General features: G+C 35.8%; 1 protein-coding gene across 6 annotated transcripts in view; it reads left to right on the top strand.

Annotated features, from left to right (window-relative positions):
* ABCC9 (ATP binding cassette subfamily C member 9) overlaps positions 1 to 17,987 on the top strand; it is a 138,779-nt gene that overhangs the window by 23,190 nt on the left and 97,602 nt on the right. For all 6 annotated transcript variants that reach the window (XM_030321920.2, XM_030321921.1, XM_030321917.1 and 3 more), the window contains exons 7-15: positions 221 to 387; positions 1,426 to 1,668; positions 3,546 to 3,740; positions 5,833 to 5,985; positions 6,455 to 6,610; positions 9,649 to 9,783; positions 11,825 to 11,987; positions 16,378 to 16,418; positions 17,321 to 17,463. In XM_030321920.2, the coding sequence (XP_030177780.1) occupies positions 221 to 387; positions 1,426 to 1,668; positions 3,546 to 3,740; positions 5,833 to 5,985; positions 6,455 to 6,610; positions 9,649 to 9,783; positions 11,825 to 11,987; positions 16,378 to 16,418; positions 17,321 to 17,463 (1,396 nt within the window). The remainder of the gene's footprint in view (positions 1 to 220; positions 388 to 1,425; positions 1,669 to 3,545; positions 3,741 to 5,832; positions 5,986 to 6,454; positions 6,611 to 9,648; positions 9,784 to 11,824; positions 11,988 to 16,377; positions 16,419 to 17,320; positions 17,464 to 17,987) is intronic.

Below are 17,987 nucleotides of genomic sequence, written 5' to 3'. Positions count from 1 at the left end.
AGCCACCCAGGCGTCCAGAAGCACTAGCATTTTAAAGTCATCACCATACCTTTAGTTCAAAACTCCAATTGTTTTCTTAAAAAATAAAATTATGTGGAAATAGAATATTTAAAATTATATTTGTTCTTAAAGAGTATGATATTTATATTGAAATTTCAATGAAGTTTTTTTAAAATCAGGGAAAAATGCATCTTTTTCCTTTTCCTTTTTATTTTTCCAGCCCTATTTCTGTATTGGGTAATGGCCTTTATTACAAAAACCATAAAATTAGTCAAGTACTGGCAGTCTGGTTGGGGAGTATCAGACTTGCGTTTCTGCATCACTGGCATGATGGTCATCTTGAATGGACTCCTGATGGCTGTGGAGATCAATGTAATTCGGGTCAGAGTAAGTATCTAATCATTTTTGTTTAATTGCCAGAATTCAAGACTTGAATATTAGAGATTACAGTCAGCCAGAAATCATTTGTATTTAAGAAGACAAACAAATGTGTATCATCTATGTGTATAAAAGTTGAACTAATCACTAAGTTTCAGATCATTGGTATTCCAGAATCCTAGCATCTATTTATTCATTTGTAAATATTGATTGAATGATTGTGTGCCAAACATTAATCTCAGTTCATATTATAGATGAAACTGTTTGCATCAGAAAATTACATCATCCATGATGTATCCCAATCTTCATCAGAAAACTACATCATCCATGATGTGTCCCAAGCACACCTATATTAAGCAAACTATTGTATTCCTAGAAATTTCAAAATGAAAAGAAGATAATATGTTTACTCATTCCACTGATGAAGAAACTTCTACAGTGATAACTCTAGCTATATCCAAAGTCGCATAGCCAAGAGTCATGCCTGGTCTGTTATTACAAACCTGTTGTAGTTTGCATCACATAATGCTGTTATGTTGTGTGACATAGTTGTGAATGATTTTTTAATATTCATTTCTACCAGAGCACTTTGAGTTTGCTCTGAATGTCAAGATACAAGCTGCAAGGAATAGTGGAGTATAGTTAGTGAACATCAACCAAACGATGAATTATCAAAGAGTGACTCAATAATGGTGTCAACACATTTAAAAAAATCTAAATAATGTAAAAATCTTTATTTAATTGACCCTATCACAGTATATCATGAAAGACTGATTCTTAGCAATAGCTATATTTTAAAGGGATAATCTATAATTTTAGAATTGTCTCTAAGCGGGATTAAATGTGAAATTCTGGTATTTAACTAATTAATCTAGTCACAGTGAAAGGAAAGTATTTCAAAGAATATTTCCAAAGGAATGAAAATGTTTAGTAAAATAAATATTTTTGCCTGTTGAAATGAAAATGTAGAAAAGGTTAAAATTTTATTTTAATATGTGGGAAAAGAATTGGGTTAATTATCATTCTGTGGAATTTTTCTTGCCACAGAGATATGTATTCTTCATGAATCCTCAGAAAGTAAAGCCTCCTGAAGACCTCCAAGATCTGGGTGTGAGATTTCTTCAACCGTTTGTGAATTTATTGTCAAAAGCAACATACTGGTGGATGAACACGCTTATCATATCTGCTCATAAAAAGCCTATTGATCTGAAGGCAATTGGAAAATTGCCAATAGCAATGAGGGCAGTAACAAATTATGTTTGCCTGAAAGATGCATATGAAGAACAAAAGGTAATTTAGTATCTGTTTTTCATGCCCATAATTGTAGAAAATAGATCTATTAAATATAAAGTCACTAAGCTTAACTATCTATGGTTAAGGAAGAGCAGATTTTCTTCATCTGTCTTTCCCAGTAGTTTTGAGTCATGTGAATTGGGCCAATGAGAATATACCAGAAGGGCCAATGAAATAAAGTTATATTGTGGTAGTTGCCCAGTTCATACCTGAGGAGGGATAGAGGGAACACTGTCTTTTTTCTGAAACCAACTGGAAAGTTAGAATTAAGCTTAATGGTCATGTATATATGATCATTATTCCCATATAATGTTAATAATTCATGGAATTGTTGTTATGAAGCTTTTCCAAGTATCTTGTCAATAATTTTGTTATATAACAGTAAAAATAGATCATATCATTAATAACCGCATTTAAGAAACCAAAGTCCTTAAATTAATTATTGACTATATTTTGGAGTCTGTATTCCAAACTTGTGAAACTGAATTAAATAAAGTTGTCTACCATTCCTATATGTTTGTCAAAACTGGTCTCTTCTGGTACTTTGAGCATTTATAATTACTTTAAACACCTTAAATAGAGTTTTTAGATATTTTCAGTTTGTCTTATAATCATTGTATACAGTCATGTATACCATACATGGTGGTAGATGTATTTTATATTGCAGTCATCTATAAATATTATCATAATTTAAATTATTGGTATTCACAACAACATTGGAAAGGAGTAGGGTATGGTGAATCGGTGTGAGTTTTGTCTGTTCTAAATCAAGACAACAAAGCATTTATGGTAAATGATGAAAATGACCTCTGTTTTGTGTCAAAAATGTGTGTTATGAAATTAATATTGCAGGAAATGGTTACTACAAATGAACTTGAGTCATCTCTTTGGTTTCACCTCTGGGAAAAGTATTGCATAATATTTTTTAAACTTCTCTGCTAAAGTAAAGATTAAGAGTATAGCCTAAACATATTTTAAGTGTTCCTAGTACTCTTTATTACAAAGATCAGCTTGAACTTGGTGTGTTAATGTCTTGTATTAATAAACTTTTAAAAATAATTGTATTGTTCGTCTAACAAGGAATTGAATATGAGACACAACTGAATTATCTTCCATTGACTTGGTTTCTTTGCCACAGTGAAAAAACTTTATCTACTTCCTCTCTAAGACTTAATTATGATTATTAAGGTCATAAAATCCTTTCAACAAACAACAACATATGTGTGAAGCCATGAGTTGGCTTAAGCATATATGCCATTCTTCAATTTTGCATTTCTTTGTTGAATAACTAGGAAACACAAGTCTAACACAACTTTAAAAAGTACTGACTACTATTCATGGAGACAGGAAATACCTGAAAGAGAAACAACTTGAAGTTAGGATGATCTGTTTTGTTTAGCTTGTAGTAAAATATCTGGAGTAAAATATCTTTAGCTTGTAGTAGATCTCTTGTGATCTAATAACTCCAGAAATCTTGACTAATCTTTCAATAATCTTGATCTTAGTATTTTACTATCTTCTTTTCCATACAATCGTATTTGGTAATAGTCATGACAGAAATACATTTTCCAAACCAAAGAGAATTAAAAAATTAATTTGGCCTTAAGAATTTTGGGTTATCCTTTGACAACTAAAAATAAGGCAAAGTCTTTGAAAATGGCCTTTTTACTCCTCATTCTATTCCATACTCAGTGGCTACTGTTTGCATAGAGTGCAAGGATATGGGTTATGCATACTATACTAAAGGGACTCCTTAACATTTACTTATAAACTTAACATATCATCAGAAATATCAGAAGGAATTGCCCATAGTTGGTGAGGTTAAATGCCGCTCCAGTCATTTTATCTTTGGTTCATCTGTTTTTTTCTTTCAGAAAAAAGTAGCAGATCATCCAAACCGGACTCCATCTATATGGCTAGCAATGTACAGAGCATTTGGGCGACCAATTCTGCTTAGTAGCACATTCCGTTATCTTGCAGATTTACTGGGTTTTGCTGGACCTCTCTGTATTTCTGGAATAGTTCAGCGTGTGAATGAAACCCAGAATGGGACAAATAACACAACAGGAGTAAGTCTGTGGTGCTTTTGAAGGGGAACATATTATTGGCAGATTTTATTGTAATTGTTACTTTTTATTAATGCAGTTCTATGAACAGTTCTTACAGTCTTATTTACAGAGAATTGAATGCATTTAAAACAAAGAAAACAATTTTCCTTGTAGAGAAAATCATGTATTTATGTATTCATTGAATGGATCTGTTCAACAAAATTATTTCTCAGATTCAGAGCCTACAGGCATTTGATAAGTATCTACTGTGTGCCAGAAGCCATGCTCAGGAATTTCACGTTGATTATTTTCTTTGATCTTTTTAGCAACCCTTAGAAGAATTTTCATGCATGAGTACATGAGGGATGGCTGAGTCATTTTTTTAGAGGCCTGTGACCAATCATGTTAGCAATGCGATTTGTACTATATACATATTTCTTTTCTTATAAACACCATCACCTTGATTCACAATGATAAGGGCAAGTCGCATTATGATATTTTCATTAGATATTATGCTAATATTTGGGGGGCTATATGGTATAAGATACTATATATTTGCTGTTGTAAATATACTTTTATTTTCTGTTCTTAAGAAAATCTCATCATGAACTTCCTAGTTTCTTTCTAAGATAAGAATTGATTTCCCTAGTTTCACAGATAGAAAAATCTAGTCTAGATGAATCAATTTTCCTTTTCTATTCTCTCAATCTGATTTCCTGCCCTTTTTTCTTCACCTATTAAAATTTCATGCATTTTTCAAAGCCTACATTAAATGCCATCTCTTCAGTGAAGCTTTTCTGATTGTTCTGGTTGGAATTTGACTCTCGTTCATACTCTCCAACACATTGTTGATTTCACCTTGGCACTTGCTGTAAATGCTATTTATAAGGAAGCATGTTATTTATGGATACGCTTATCTCTCTGGGTGGTAAGCTCTTTAAACAGAATGACTGTGAACTGTTCATATCTGTGTTCACAATGTGTAGCCCATTTGCTTGCATATAGTAGTGTTCAGTTATTTTAAAATGAACCAGATATTTTCACCATTGAATGCACTTTTGTGATGTTTTGTCTCTACTAGCCTCATTGCATTCCATAAGTTCCACATAGAATTTTTCTATCATCCCTCTCCCTTACACATATTAATCACACATTTTTCTGAGAAGGAAGAACTTACACATTTGTATGTATACCCATGAAAGAAAAGGAAGGGACCAGAAGTAGAATTTAATGGATCTAACCCACAAAAGTATTGCCCAAACTGACATGATGTCCTTATTTGAGTGTTACCTTTCTCTCACTTCTAACCAAGTTACCACATAGTATTGTTCCAAACAAAAAGCAATCAGTTTTGTATATCCTTATGATGACTTCAGTCATATTCCTACTGAAACAATTTTATAAATTGTGTTTTGTCATTGGAAGTGTCAACATGGGTGAAATCAATACCCAAATTACATTTATCATTTATCATTTAATATAAATTATGTGAATATTAGACTAAGTCAAATAAATTACAGTCTAAATTAACTTTGATCTTCAATTACTACTTCTCAAGACGAAATATATCTTTTCCGAAAATGTACGTACATTTTTAAATCAAAATTTACCTTTTTACTACAATCAGGCATTTCCAGCAATCTTTTTTTTTTTTTTTTAAATTTTTTTTTCAACGTTTTTTATTTATTTTTGGGACAGAGAGAGACAGAGCATGAACGGGGGAGGGGCAGAGAGAGAGGGAGACACAGAATTGGAAACAGGCTCCAGGCTCTGAGCCATCAGCCCAGAGCCTGACGCGGGGCTCGAACTCACGGACCGCGAGATCGTGACCTGGCTGAAGTCGGACACTTAACCGACTGCGCCACCCAGGCGCCCCAGGCATTTCCAGCAATCTTAATGATCAATTTGGGATTTTATGCATTGAACTAGTTTGAATTTGTATCTGTGGACATGATGAAGAAAAACCAAAATTACCTTGGCTCATTCCACTGCTGCATTATAAAGACATTGAGTTTTTATATTTAAGAATTATGTATTGTTTGATAAATGTGATCTGTACACCTGGTATATGAAAAGACCAGTTCTAATTTATGTCTTTTTCTTTTGGGACAAGATTTCAGAAACCCTTTCATCAAAGGAATTTCTTGAAAATGCGTATGTACTAGCAGTTCTTCTTTTCTTGGCCCTTATTCTGCAAAGGACATTTTTGCAGGCTTCCTACTATGTAACCATAGAGACTGGCATTAACCTCCGTGGAGCTCTGCTGGTATGTACAAGCTTTGAATGATCTTTGTTTCTTGAAAATGCCATATGCCATTCAATGACAGGAAGGGTAGGGGTCTCAGTTTTGTTTCTCTTTCTGTTTGACTTTGACACTGCAACTTCAACACTTCTAGGAGCTACTTGATAAAAGAAACAGAACTAATTAGTAGACCCACAGAATTTTAAAAAGTTTTGTTGTAATATATTAAGAAAGCTTTTGAAATCTTTCATTTGATGATCTCTGTTTCAGTATGTTTAAAGTCAAATATATGTTTTGATCATATGGCCAGTTAGGTTTGTGTTTAGCTAAAGACTGAAAGTAACTATGCTAAAATGAAAATAGTGGTTGACTGAAGAAGATATCATTACAGGGATTTTTTTTCCAAAAATTTTTTTAAAATGTAATATTTTCAGTGGTAAATAAACATAATGTTGATTAAGTTTAGAGCTTCAAATACACTTTTTTTTTGCAGGCCATGATATACAATAAAATTCTTAGGCTGTCTACATCTAATTTATCCATGGGTGAGATGACCCTGGGACAGATCAATAACTTGGTTGCCATTGAAACCAATCAACTCATGTGGTTCTTGTTCCTGTGTCCCAATCTATGGGCAATGCCTGTTCAGGTAAATCAATATAAGTAATATTCTCATTTGCAGAGGAAACAAAACAAAAGGAGTATGAAATATTTAGCTCAGTAAAAGGTAACTTTTTGAACTTGCTAATGTTATTATGCTTTTTTTTTTGGAGAGAGAGAGAGGGGAGAGGAAGAGAGAGAATCTTAAGCAGGTTCCACACCCACATGGCACCTGACATGGGGCCTTATCTCACGACCGTGAGATCATGACCTGAGTTGAAATCAAGAGTCAAATGTTTAGGGGCACCTGGGTGGCTCGGTTGGTTAAGCGTCCAGCTCCAGCTCAGGTCATGATCTCGCCGTTCATGAGTTTGAGTCCCACATTGGGCTCTGTGTTGACAGCTCAGATCCTGGAGCCTCCTTCGGATTCTGTCTCTCTCTCTCTCTCTCTCTCTCTCTCTCTCTGTCTCTGTCTCTCTCTCTGCCCCTCCCCCACTCACACTCTGTATCTCTCTCAAAAATAAACATTAAAAAAATTATTAAAAAGTCAGATGTTTAACCGACTGAGTCAACCAGGTGCCCCCTATACCCTTTTTGTAGAGAAGAAAACTGAGACTCAGAAACGCTCTGACATGTTAAGAAAGTGGGGTTTGAAATTCTCCTGCTTAGGTTCAAATGTCTGCTCTACCCTGTTTGCACAAGTGTTTAAATCCTCAAAATATTAGTTTCCTTAGCTTTAAAATTGGAATGATAACTGTATCTGCCTTGTAGAATTGTTGGCATCATCAAGACTAAATAAGTTAGTATGTGTAGCACATTTAGCACAGTGCCTAGTACTTCATGGACATTTAGTAATTGTTAGTTGTTATCATTGTTGACCAAATCCATGCAAGTCATGGAGCCAAGTCTTGACCCCTTTTATTTTGACAGACTCTCTTATAGCATTTCTAAAGTAAAACAGTTGTAATCCATCCCATTGTTTCAATAGCTGATGTATTATACAATGCCAAATTTTATAAGGTGGTAGGAACACTAACAAGCTGGAGGGCTATTTAGCTATTTTTTTAATGGAAAATAGTATTTTAGGAAAGATGCATTTTCCCCCTAATTGGGTCAAAATAGCAAAAGATATGTTTTTAGCTCTTTCCTCTGTGTGATGCTGAATATGTTTACCTTGAGTTTTGCATCCTGTAGATGGAGCTTAAACTGTAGGTCTTATTTTTTTAAGTTTATTTATTTTGAAAGAGAGAGAGCAGGGGAGGGGCGGAGAGAGAGGGAGAGAGAGAGAATCCAAAGCAGGCTCTGTGTTGTCAGTGCCGAGTTCAATGCAGGGCTAAAAATCACAAACCATGAGATCATGACCTGGGCCAAAATCAAGAATCAGATGCTTAACCGACTGAGCCACCCAGGTGCCCCAACTGTAGATCTTATTTGATCCAGTCTGTCACTTATGTCCCTGTGTACCATGTTTATTAAAATGCATGCAATAATAAAGAAGATATGCTAGTTTTTAAATGTATTGTTTGCCTTTTTAGTTTTATCTTTAAAAAATTGTTTTTTGTGAATGCTTATTTATTTTTGAGAGAGAACAAGCATGAGCAGGGGAGGGGCAGGGAGAGGGAGACAGAGGATACAAAACAGGCTCTGCACTGTGAGCACAGAGCTCCATGTGGGGCTCAAACCCATGAACCCTGAGATCATGACCTGAGCCGAAATCAAGAGTTGGCCACTAAAGTGACTGAGCCACACAAGCGCCCCACCTTTTTAGTTCTAAATGGAAATCCAAGTCAAACAAAAGTGTGTATCATGTGCAGTGCTTGACACAAAGTAGGATATAAAGTCTGCTCGGTCTCATTTTATCAAAATGTACTTATATACAAGTCAAGTAAGTAGCCTCCTATGTGGTACAATTTAAAGGCTGCCTCTGAATGATTGCATCATGAGTGACGTTAAGGAAACTTTCATTTTGATTGGAATTCATAAAAAGCCTAATTGGTTAGGCAGTAAATATGTGCGCTTGCCTCCAAACGGCCACTATTAAGCTGTTACCATTGGCATACACTCAAAAGTTAAATGCTTTAACTGCATGAATATAGTTCATTAGTTGACATTTTTAGCCATGATAATCTGAGCTATTGTGGGGGAAAAGCAAAGAGAGAAGACTGAAGGGTCAAATCCTAAATTTTAAAGGAAGAAGAAGAAGAAAGTAACAAACCTGAGAGGGTTGGCTTACGTGGGTCAGCCCTGGCTTTTCGGAAATATTTTTTTTTAATTTTTTTAAAGTTTACTTATTTATTTTGAGAGAGACAGAGACAGTGCATGCAGGGGAGGGGCAGGGAGAGAAGGAGAGAGAGAATCCCAAGCAGACTCTGCACTGCCAGCTCAGAGCCCAATGTGGGGCTCAAACCCACGAAACCCTGAGATCATGACCTTAGCTGAAACCAAGAGTCTGTCGCTTACGCAACTGAGCCACCCCGGCGCCCAAGGGAAATAAATTTTAAAAGGGAAGTGAGGTATGATGGGGTGCCACCTTTAGCTTCTCCACAGTTTTAGTTGAGCCTAGGTTTCATGTCATCAAGTGACTTCTGGGATCATTGAGGATGTGAGGAGTTCAGATTATTCCTTTAGTCTGCAAACAACCATCCAGTACTCACATTATGATGTCACCTCCTGCTTTCCATCCTTCTCACCTGGAAAAGTTGGTACAATTCCATGAAAACGTGGAATATCAAAGTTACGGTGGGTGGTAACATTTTCAAGAAACATTTCTTGTCCTTTTAAAAATGTGAAGACTGCCTTCAAAGGTCGGAAGCATCACAGGACCAGTCTGTAACTTCATGCAGCAAATTGGTTTGACACCAGTTGCACAGAACATCATCCTAACAACAAATTCTGACTCCTTAGCTTTCCCCAAATAAATCATAGTAAAACCTAGCTGTTCATAGTTGAGTTGACTTCCACGTATATGTATTAGTTAATTAATTAAGAATTAAGAAATCCTATGCTTTCACCAAAATGTATTGCCTTTCATGCTGCAGTGGCCATGCCCCTGTTCATTTTCCCTTTTCCATATGTTTTCCTTTCTAGATCATAATGGGAGTGATTCTGCTCTATAATTTACTTGGATCAAGCGCATTGGTTGGGGCAGCTGTCATTGTGCTTCTGGCACCCATTCAGTACTTCATTGCAACAAAATTGGCAGAGGCTCAGAAGAGCACTCTTGTAAGTTAACATCTTTTGGAAACTTTACTAGGAAAATCTAGTAAGCTGTCTCATTTTCAAAATAATAGGAAATTAATACATGCCACTCAGAATAATTTGGAAATTATTATGTTTCATTTCAATTCTTAGGCAGCAAATGTGTATTATATTTTTATTTTAAGTATTTATGTTTAAAACACTTTTCTTTTAAATGTTTATATTTATTTGAGAGAGAGAGAGAGGGAGAGCACGAGTGGGGGAGGGGAATAGAGAGACAGGGAGACAGAATCTGAAGCAAGCTCCATACTGTCAGTGCAAAATCAGGGGCAGGGCTCAAACCCACGAACCATGAGATCATGAACTGAGCAGACACTTACCCAGCTGAGCCACCCCGGTGCCCCGCAAGTGCACTTTTTAAAAGTGGATTTGAAATGTATGACTTGATGATCTTAAACTCAAAATGCCAGAATCACAATTCTTGATGGTTTTAAGTGCCATGAGGTGATGAGGCTTTGAACTTCTTCTAGATCATTGGTCTAGAGAATGTATCTACATCCATTTTGAACCCCCTGCATGTTAATTATTGACATGGGAGAATTGGATCAAAGAATAAATAAAGCATCAGGTTTATTGCTTCTGAAGTGAAATATCCCTAGAATTGAAGCAAATCACGTGATGATCTACAGAGTTACACTAAAGTATTTCAGGCAGCTGCTCTGGCCGAGTATGCTCATGGTCAACTTGGCAAGCAAGAAAAAGCCCAATTATTGACCCCTTCTGGCTTCAGTTTTCCATGAAATCATTTCATTTGAGCAAGAATTGGCTTCTTTTAAAGAAATATTTGTAAATAATAAAATTGTTGACAGCATGTTCAGAAGTAAAGTTTGATTAAATATGAGCAAGGCTGCCTATAAATCAGACGTAAAATATAGGAATGCTGCCACTGATGGAATTGTTGCCCAAGTTGGTTTCTACTGTGACAAGCAAGTTGCATGTCATGCAGGTGGTTTTCATCACCATTTTTCTGCTGCTTCTGGTGACGTTACTCATTATTTCCGTCTGAGCCATCTACCCGTCTTTACTTTAGGACATGAATACAGAGAGGTGAGGAAGAGGAGCACAAAGTGAAGACAGGACTTTCCTCAAACATCCGTCTTTCATTTAGCTGGTCATACTGTACTCATTTACTCATGTAACAATCATGTCATAGGCATCTAAGACCCTGTAGAGACCAGAAGGTGAATAAAAACCAAGCCATTTGCTACTTTTGCTCCCTCCTATCTGCCTTTTGGCCACTTGCACTGCTCCTTTTGATAGTTCATAGGTCATAATGTACCTTACTAGAAATTCTAGTATTTGGTGGTGGTGGAAATTGCAATGGTTGAGTAAATTGTGGCTCTTGTAACTGCTAAAAATCTCTTTACACTCAACCCAAACTGTTAGTAATCAGTAAATCTAATTTTGGCCTTAAACAAGAGCTTATGAAGAAGTATGTGGAAATCTCTCAAAGTTAAAGGGAATAGCCTTGGTTTCACAAAGTGTATTATGAAGACACAATGTGAACACACACAGTGTGAGCATACACAACCCTGACATTCCCAAATAAGAAGCAAACTAACTTTTCTTACATTCATTGTTTTCTCTTCTTCTAAGTATGAGTGATAGTGCTGAAAAGAAAATAAAACAAGTTTGATGTTAGAAGGAAGCATTGGAAGTCTCTGTATCATTTCCATAAATGTTTATAATTACTATCTGCAGACATTATTCAAGGAAATCACGTGAGACTTAAGAAACTGCTTTTATTTAACTCAAAGTAACAGGAGCGTGAGAGGTTTTAGGTGGAAAGAAATTGGAAGCCATTTCATTCAGCTCTTCATTTTACACCCGGAGGTGGAAGCACAGAGGATTTGACCCCTTCTCCAGGGGATCTCAAAGCCATAATCAGTGGCAGAGCCAGGCAGAAATCAAGATCTGGTCCATCCCTGTCTGTTATATATATGGTCCTGCCTGTTTGAGTCACTTGGATGCAGCGTGCATTATTTTCTATTTCTTTGTTTTATAGGATTATTCTACTGAGAGACTGAAGAAAACAAACGAAATATTGAAAGGCATCAAACTTCTAAAGTTGTATGCCTGGGAGCACATCTTTTGTAAAAGTGTAGAAGAAACAAGAATGAAAGAACTATCCAGTCTCAAAACCTTTGCACTTTATACGTCACTCTCCAGTAAGTTGCCATGGCGAGAAGGACCACCAAAAAACATGTGGTCTATTCAGCTTAGGTGGTGATCACTGAGACATTCTACTCATCAGAAGAAGCCCATTTATTTTCCACATGTGTGCTGTTCAGTAGGCCACTAGCCACATGAGTCTATTTAAATTTAAAGAACAGAGTTAGCATAGGCTTAGAGTCAGGTAGACCTAAATTTGATTCATTATAAGATGTGTGTTTTTGTCATATTACTTTACATCTGAAATTCTTGTTTTTTTTTCATCTGTAAAATGGGATGGGATGAGTACAGTACCTGTTATTGAAATCATCACCATTTACAGTTGGGATGAATAGGTTTCCAGTAAAAATTTATTTATTTAAGTTGATTTGACTGTATTATTATTGACCTTCTTATCCCCAAAGATCCTCAAAAATTATCTGCAGTTGTCTTACCTATATCTCTGGAAGCTTATGATATTATATTTTCTTGAAAATTATACTTAGAATGCTATTTTTGAAAATTGACGAAAAAAAATGTCAATGCTTCCAAGTAAAAGAAGCCAAATTACATTCATATAAAACCCTCTTTTCCAATACATTTTCAAGAACTTTTAAACATGGAGCATTTTTATCTTCAACTCTAATTTTTATAAAGCAATCAATTAAAAAATTGTTTTTTTTTCCCCCAGAGTGACACTGAGTGCTCTCAAGAATAATTACGTTTATGTTAGTACATTTCTTACAAATTTAGCTGAACTACTACCACCAACATTTGATTTGGTTTATGTGTCAGTTTTGCTTATCTCTATTGTTCCCAAGACCTTGAACAAATTAAAGTTTTGGAGATTTATACATTGTTTCCTCTCAAATTCTAAACTAACTTAGTTCTTAGACATTACAAATACTTCTTTTGTGAAATAAATTTAGAGAAAATATTTGGTTTATATAGCTCATTTATTCTAGCCCTAATGCCTGATGCATTAGAAATGAAATGGGAAGGAGATTTATCTTCCAGCTCTGCACCACTGCTAATATGGTGTCAAAATACTAGAAGATGAAATGATTGATATCCACTTGTTTATATAATAGTACTCAAAGCTGCTGACCCTGACAATACATTCCTTGTTGCAATAGACTGAAATACTCATGAGAAGGATGGCTGCAGCCAAAAATAATGACAATAATAAAAATACATTGAGATAGCCAGCCAATTATTGGCATAAGTGGCTTTATACATATCATCCCATTTAATCCTCCCAACATTCCAATAATTTAGATTCCACTGTTAACTCTGTTTTATATATTAAAAGATGGAAGTGGAGAGAGTTTAAGTAACCTGAAATTCTCTTACATCATGTACCTACTAAATAACAGAGTTGGGTTGTTAATCCAGTTTGCCTGTCTCCAGACATGAGATTTGGGTTGTTTTTTGAATGTCAGATACAAAAGGAGAGGACGGAAGAGGCCATCACAGGGGAGAAAAACAACAGATCATGAAAGTAAAAATGCAGAAGCATGTGTATATTATAGGCAGCAGGAATTCTTGAGTCAATGGTGTAAAATTCCAGTTGAACCATTTTTAAGTTTTTTTTTAAGTTTATTTATTTTGAGAGAGACAGAGAGAGCACAAGTGGGAGGGGGCAGAGAGAGAGAATATTCCAAGCAGATTCCATGCTGTTAACCAGAGCCCGACATGGGGCTCAAACTCACAAACTGTGAGATCATGACCTGAGCTGAAACCAAGAGACAGGTGCTTAACCGACTGAGCTACGCAGGCACCCCCAAGTTTTATGATATGGTTAAATACAGTGTTCTTGGTGATTAGGAGCTTGAACTATGGTTGATGCATAGAACTGGCTATATATCTCAACTCTGCCGTTTCATAGCAGTATGACTTTGACCAAGTTAGTTATGTCTTCAAAGCCTCAATATTTTTCATCTGGACAGTGAGATGATAATAATACGTACCATGTAGGACTGTAGTAAAGATTAAAATAATGAATGCTGTACATGTTGACTGAGTTGTTGATTCTATTCCAGGCACGAGGTCAAGTGCTTCATACTCATTACCTCATACCAATCACCTGGCAAATGGTCTGGTGCTCACCAACCTCCATCCCTCAGTTTCCTCATCTAAAAATTGGTGTAGGAGCGCCTGGGTGTCTCAGTCTGTTAAGTGTCCGACTTCAGCTCAGGTCATGATCTCACTGATTAGTGGGTTTGAGCCCCACATTGGGTTCTGTGCTGACAGCTCAGAGCCTGCTTTAGATTCTGTGTTTCCCTCTGTCTTTGCCCTACCCCCACTCGCACTCTGTCTGTCTGTCTCTCTCTCTCTTTCTTAAAAATAAACATTAAAAATTTTTTTAAATGGTGTAATAATAATAAATCCTTATCACAGGTATATTGTGAGAATCAAATGAGGCAGTGAATGTGACACTGTTCAGTAACTGTTAAAAACATTTTATAAATAGTATTTGTAGAGCATCGTAAGAAGACAAAAATAATGAAAGAAGGAAGTCAACTGTCTAACAAAGTGGTTACTGTTGGGTCTTACAGGGCAAACTGACCTGAAATGAAAGACTGCCTCAGCAAGTTGGCAGCTCTACAGCCTTGGTCAGTCTTTGGTAAAATCTCAGTTTTCTCATCAAGAAGCTGGGAAGTATTAAGAGGATCTTGGGGAATTAAATAAGATAATGTGGATAAAGTGTTTAGAACAGTACCTGAAACATAAAAGTGCTCAATCAGTGGTATCTGAAAATATTGAAAAGCAGTTAAACAGAACACTCACTAGTAGAACAGAAGATCCAGCTTTTGTGAATCAGTGTTCTTGCCAGTCGAGATAATATCTGAAGGGAAGAGAAATTCTATTAATTTCCCAGTCTCCATTGCCAAATGGTCATGTGCTATTTATGGATTTAATCCATTGGTAAAAGACGAAAAGACAGTATTAAATTTTTTTCTCTTTAATAGATCTGAGTTTAAATCCAAGCTCTATCACCTCCTAGTTTGGAATCTTGCATGTTACTCACCTAAGTAATACCCTAAGCACCTAAGCTGCTTTCTTATTATTGTGTGTGGTAGTTGTAATCATTAAATATGAGAACTATGTAAAGCACTCTTTTATCATACCTCAAGGATGGTGACTTGTCAGCAGCAGAGCAAGGTGGTGGCAAGCAGTCTTCATTGGTTTGAATCCCTACTGTGTGACCTGGAGCTTCTCATTCTCATCTTTGTAATGGCATAGGAAGGGTACCTGCTACATGTACCCGGTGCAGATTGCTGTATAAATGTTTTTTTCAATCAAATAGCAGTTGTTCTTGCTCTTCCTCATTAAGGGGGGATTACTTATTCAAAGATGCGGACTGTAAAATGAATTATAAACAATGATGAGGGGAAAAGAAAGAAATACACTTAGAGAACAGGGTGACAGTAGCCTGAGAAACAAGATGGAGGCAGAAATGTGGCTCGTCATCTGTGCTGTTATAAAACTCAGAGCAGTGTTTGGATTCCCAGTATTATACAAGAATTTGGATTTGATAACCAAGCCACATCTGGACCTGCAAAATCACAATCTGATTCTGTGTTCAGCGGTCAGGGTAGTTCATGAGAGTGGATCATGAGGACTGATGATGATTTATTTGTGGGTAGATTCTGTCCTTCATGTCAAGAAAACTAGGTTCTAGCTCTCACTCTGTTAGTAATTCACTTAATCTTTTAGCCCCCAGCCCCTAAACTTCTATGGTTTATAAAAAATATAACTACAAATTATCAATTTGACTTTGTAATTTTACTGTGACCTCCAAATACTAGTATTTTAGCCTAAATTATGAGTTTTTGTTTCAGTTATGCATATCCTGTGTATCAAGTATTAGTGCAATATGTTTCTGGAGAGACATTTAAACTAGCGGAGGGCTCAGGATATGGAGTTGTTTGGTTAAGCAAAAGGTCTATACGTGAAAATAAATACCACTTTTGGAGGCAGAATGTGAAGTGGTGTCAAATTCTTTTTTTTATCAGTGTAATAGCTTAATTTTCATACATTTAAGTTAGTTTAGTGGACCACGTGAAATACGGACAGAGAATACTTCAAGAATGCACATTTGTTAAAGTCTAATAATTTGCACCACTAAAGGAGCATTTTATCTGAATTTTGCGGCTTATAACAATTTATTAAAAACAGCTTTTCAGTAATAGAAAATATTTTCTGATTAAGACTCATGTGGGGGGAGCTCATACACCTGCAAACAAGGAAATACCAACAGGGAAACGTTTGTGGACTCCAGACAAAAAGCACTTGGTCCTCTCTGTCTTCAAGGGAAGTTAAAGTAATAATAGATGATGCATTAAAGTTACTGAAAATGTTTCATAGTTGAACGAACCTAATATATTCGATTTCTCTCCACAGTCTTCATGAACGCAGCAATCCCCATAGCAGCTGTTCTTGCTGTAAGAAACTTTCTCTTGCTTTTGAACATGGAACAGAGTCAGTGTTTAGAAATGATTCATGAGCAGGAATGTGTGGGTGGTAATATATATTACTTCACCTCTGCCAGTTTTCTCTTTACAGTCCCCATCGTAATAGTTCTAATCCAGGGTTTCTCAACTGTGACACTATGAACTTTTTGGCCCAGATAAGTCTTTGTTGTTAGGGCCTTTCCTCTGCCTGAGGATGGGTAGCAGCATCCCTGGCTTCTACCAGTTAGAGACCATTAACACTCCCTAGACATTGCCAAATGTGCCCTGGGGAGCAAAATTAACAGTAGTTGAGACCTAAACTGTTCTAATCTCCACAACCTGGTTCCCAGACATTCTTACATCAGAATCATGCTAGATCAACAACCAGAAGATTACATTATATTTCAGACTAAAAGGACAAACCTGGGAACTCGTATTTCATTTAGAAATGTAAATACATCTGCATCAAACACTAATGTTGGCAATTTTAGTAAAGATACACAATAGGGACCCTAAAGCAATGGAATATCTTAGTTTGCTCTTAGAAAATTTAGTATTGCTTGGAAAGAACCTGACTGGTTGTTAAGAACCCTAGGTTCATTTCACAGTTACTCCCCCTACTCAGTAATTTGACAGAAGTCAGTTTCCTAATCTATAAATAGAATCTATTCTGCCTTTCTCACAAGTTTTTTGCTAAGATGGCATGTAAACCATTATGTACTCTACCAATAACAAGTATTATTTTTCCTCAGGAGTAATTAGGATAAAGCAATTGTTTTCATATTTGCAATGGACATATTGGGGTAGCAGAATATGTTACGTTTCTAAAATTGAATGTAAGCATTTGTGAAACTTTCTCCAACTTTCTCTAAAAAACTTCTTTCTTTGCACAGACGTTTGTTACCCACGCGTATGCTAGCGGGAACAATCTAAAACCTGCAGAGGCCTTTGCTTCACTGTCTCTCTTTCATATCCTGGTCACCCCACTGTTCCTGCTCTCTACAGTGGTCAGATTTGCAGTCAAAGCCATCATAAGGTATGCACTGGAATGTCTGAAGTTCTTTGCCTGATTATGGAAATAATATATGCTCATGGTAGTAAATTTGAAAAAGTATAAAGAACAACATTCAAATCACTGCCCATTGTTAAAATTTTAATATGCTACTTTTCAGTCTTTTACAACTATTTTTAGATGAAAAGAATTATGATTTTAAAGTAAACATTTTGAATTTATGTAGCTTTTGATTCATTATTTCACTTACTGGTTTTATTTTTTCTCTTCATTAAGATCATGATGTTTATTGGCTCTGCGATAGTCTATTGTTTTGAAGTCCTGTACTCTAATTTATTTAACAATTACTTCCTTATTGGGCATTTGGAATGTTTCTACTTTATACCTAACATAAATAATATAACTAACACTGAGATAAATGTCTGTTTTTGTCTTTAAACTTTTCTCTGATTATTTTCTTAAGACAGATTTCTAGAAGTGGGGATACTAGTTTAAACAGTATGCATAATTTTAAAATTTTTATTAAGGTTTTTATTTTAATTCCGGTA

The sequence above is a fragment of the Lynx canadensis genome, chromosome B4, assembly GCF_007474595.2.
Source record: "Lynx canadensis isolate LIC74 chromosome B4, mLynCan4.pri.v2, whole genome shotgun sequence".
In the NCBI taxonomy this organism is placed as follows: Eukaryota; Metazoa; Chordata; class Mammalia; order Carnivora; family Felidae; genus Lynx; species Lynx canadensis.
The sequence above is the reverse complement of the archived record's forward strand: the minus strand, read 5'-3'. Positions and strand labels throughout refer to the sequence as shown.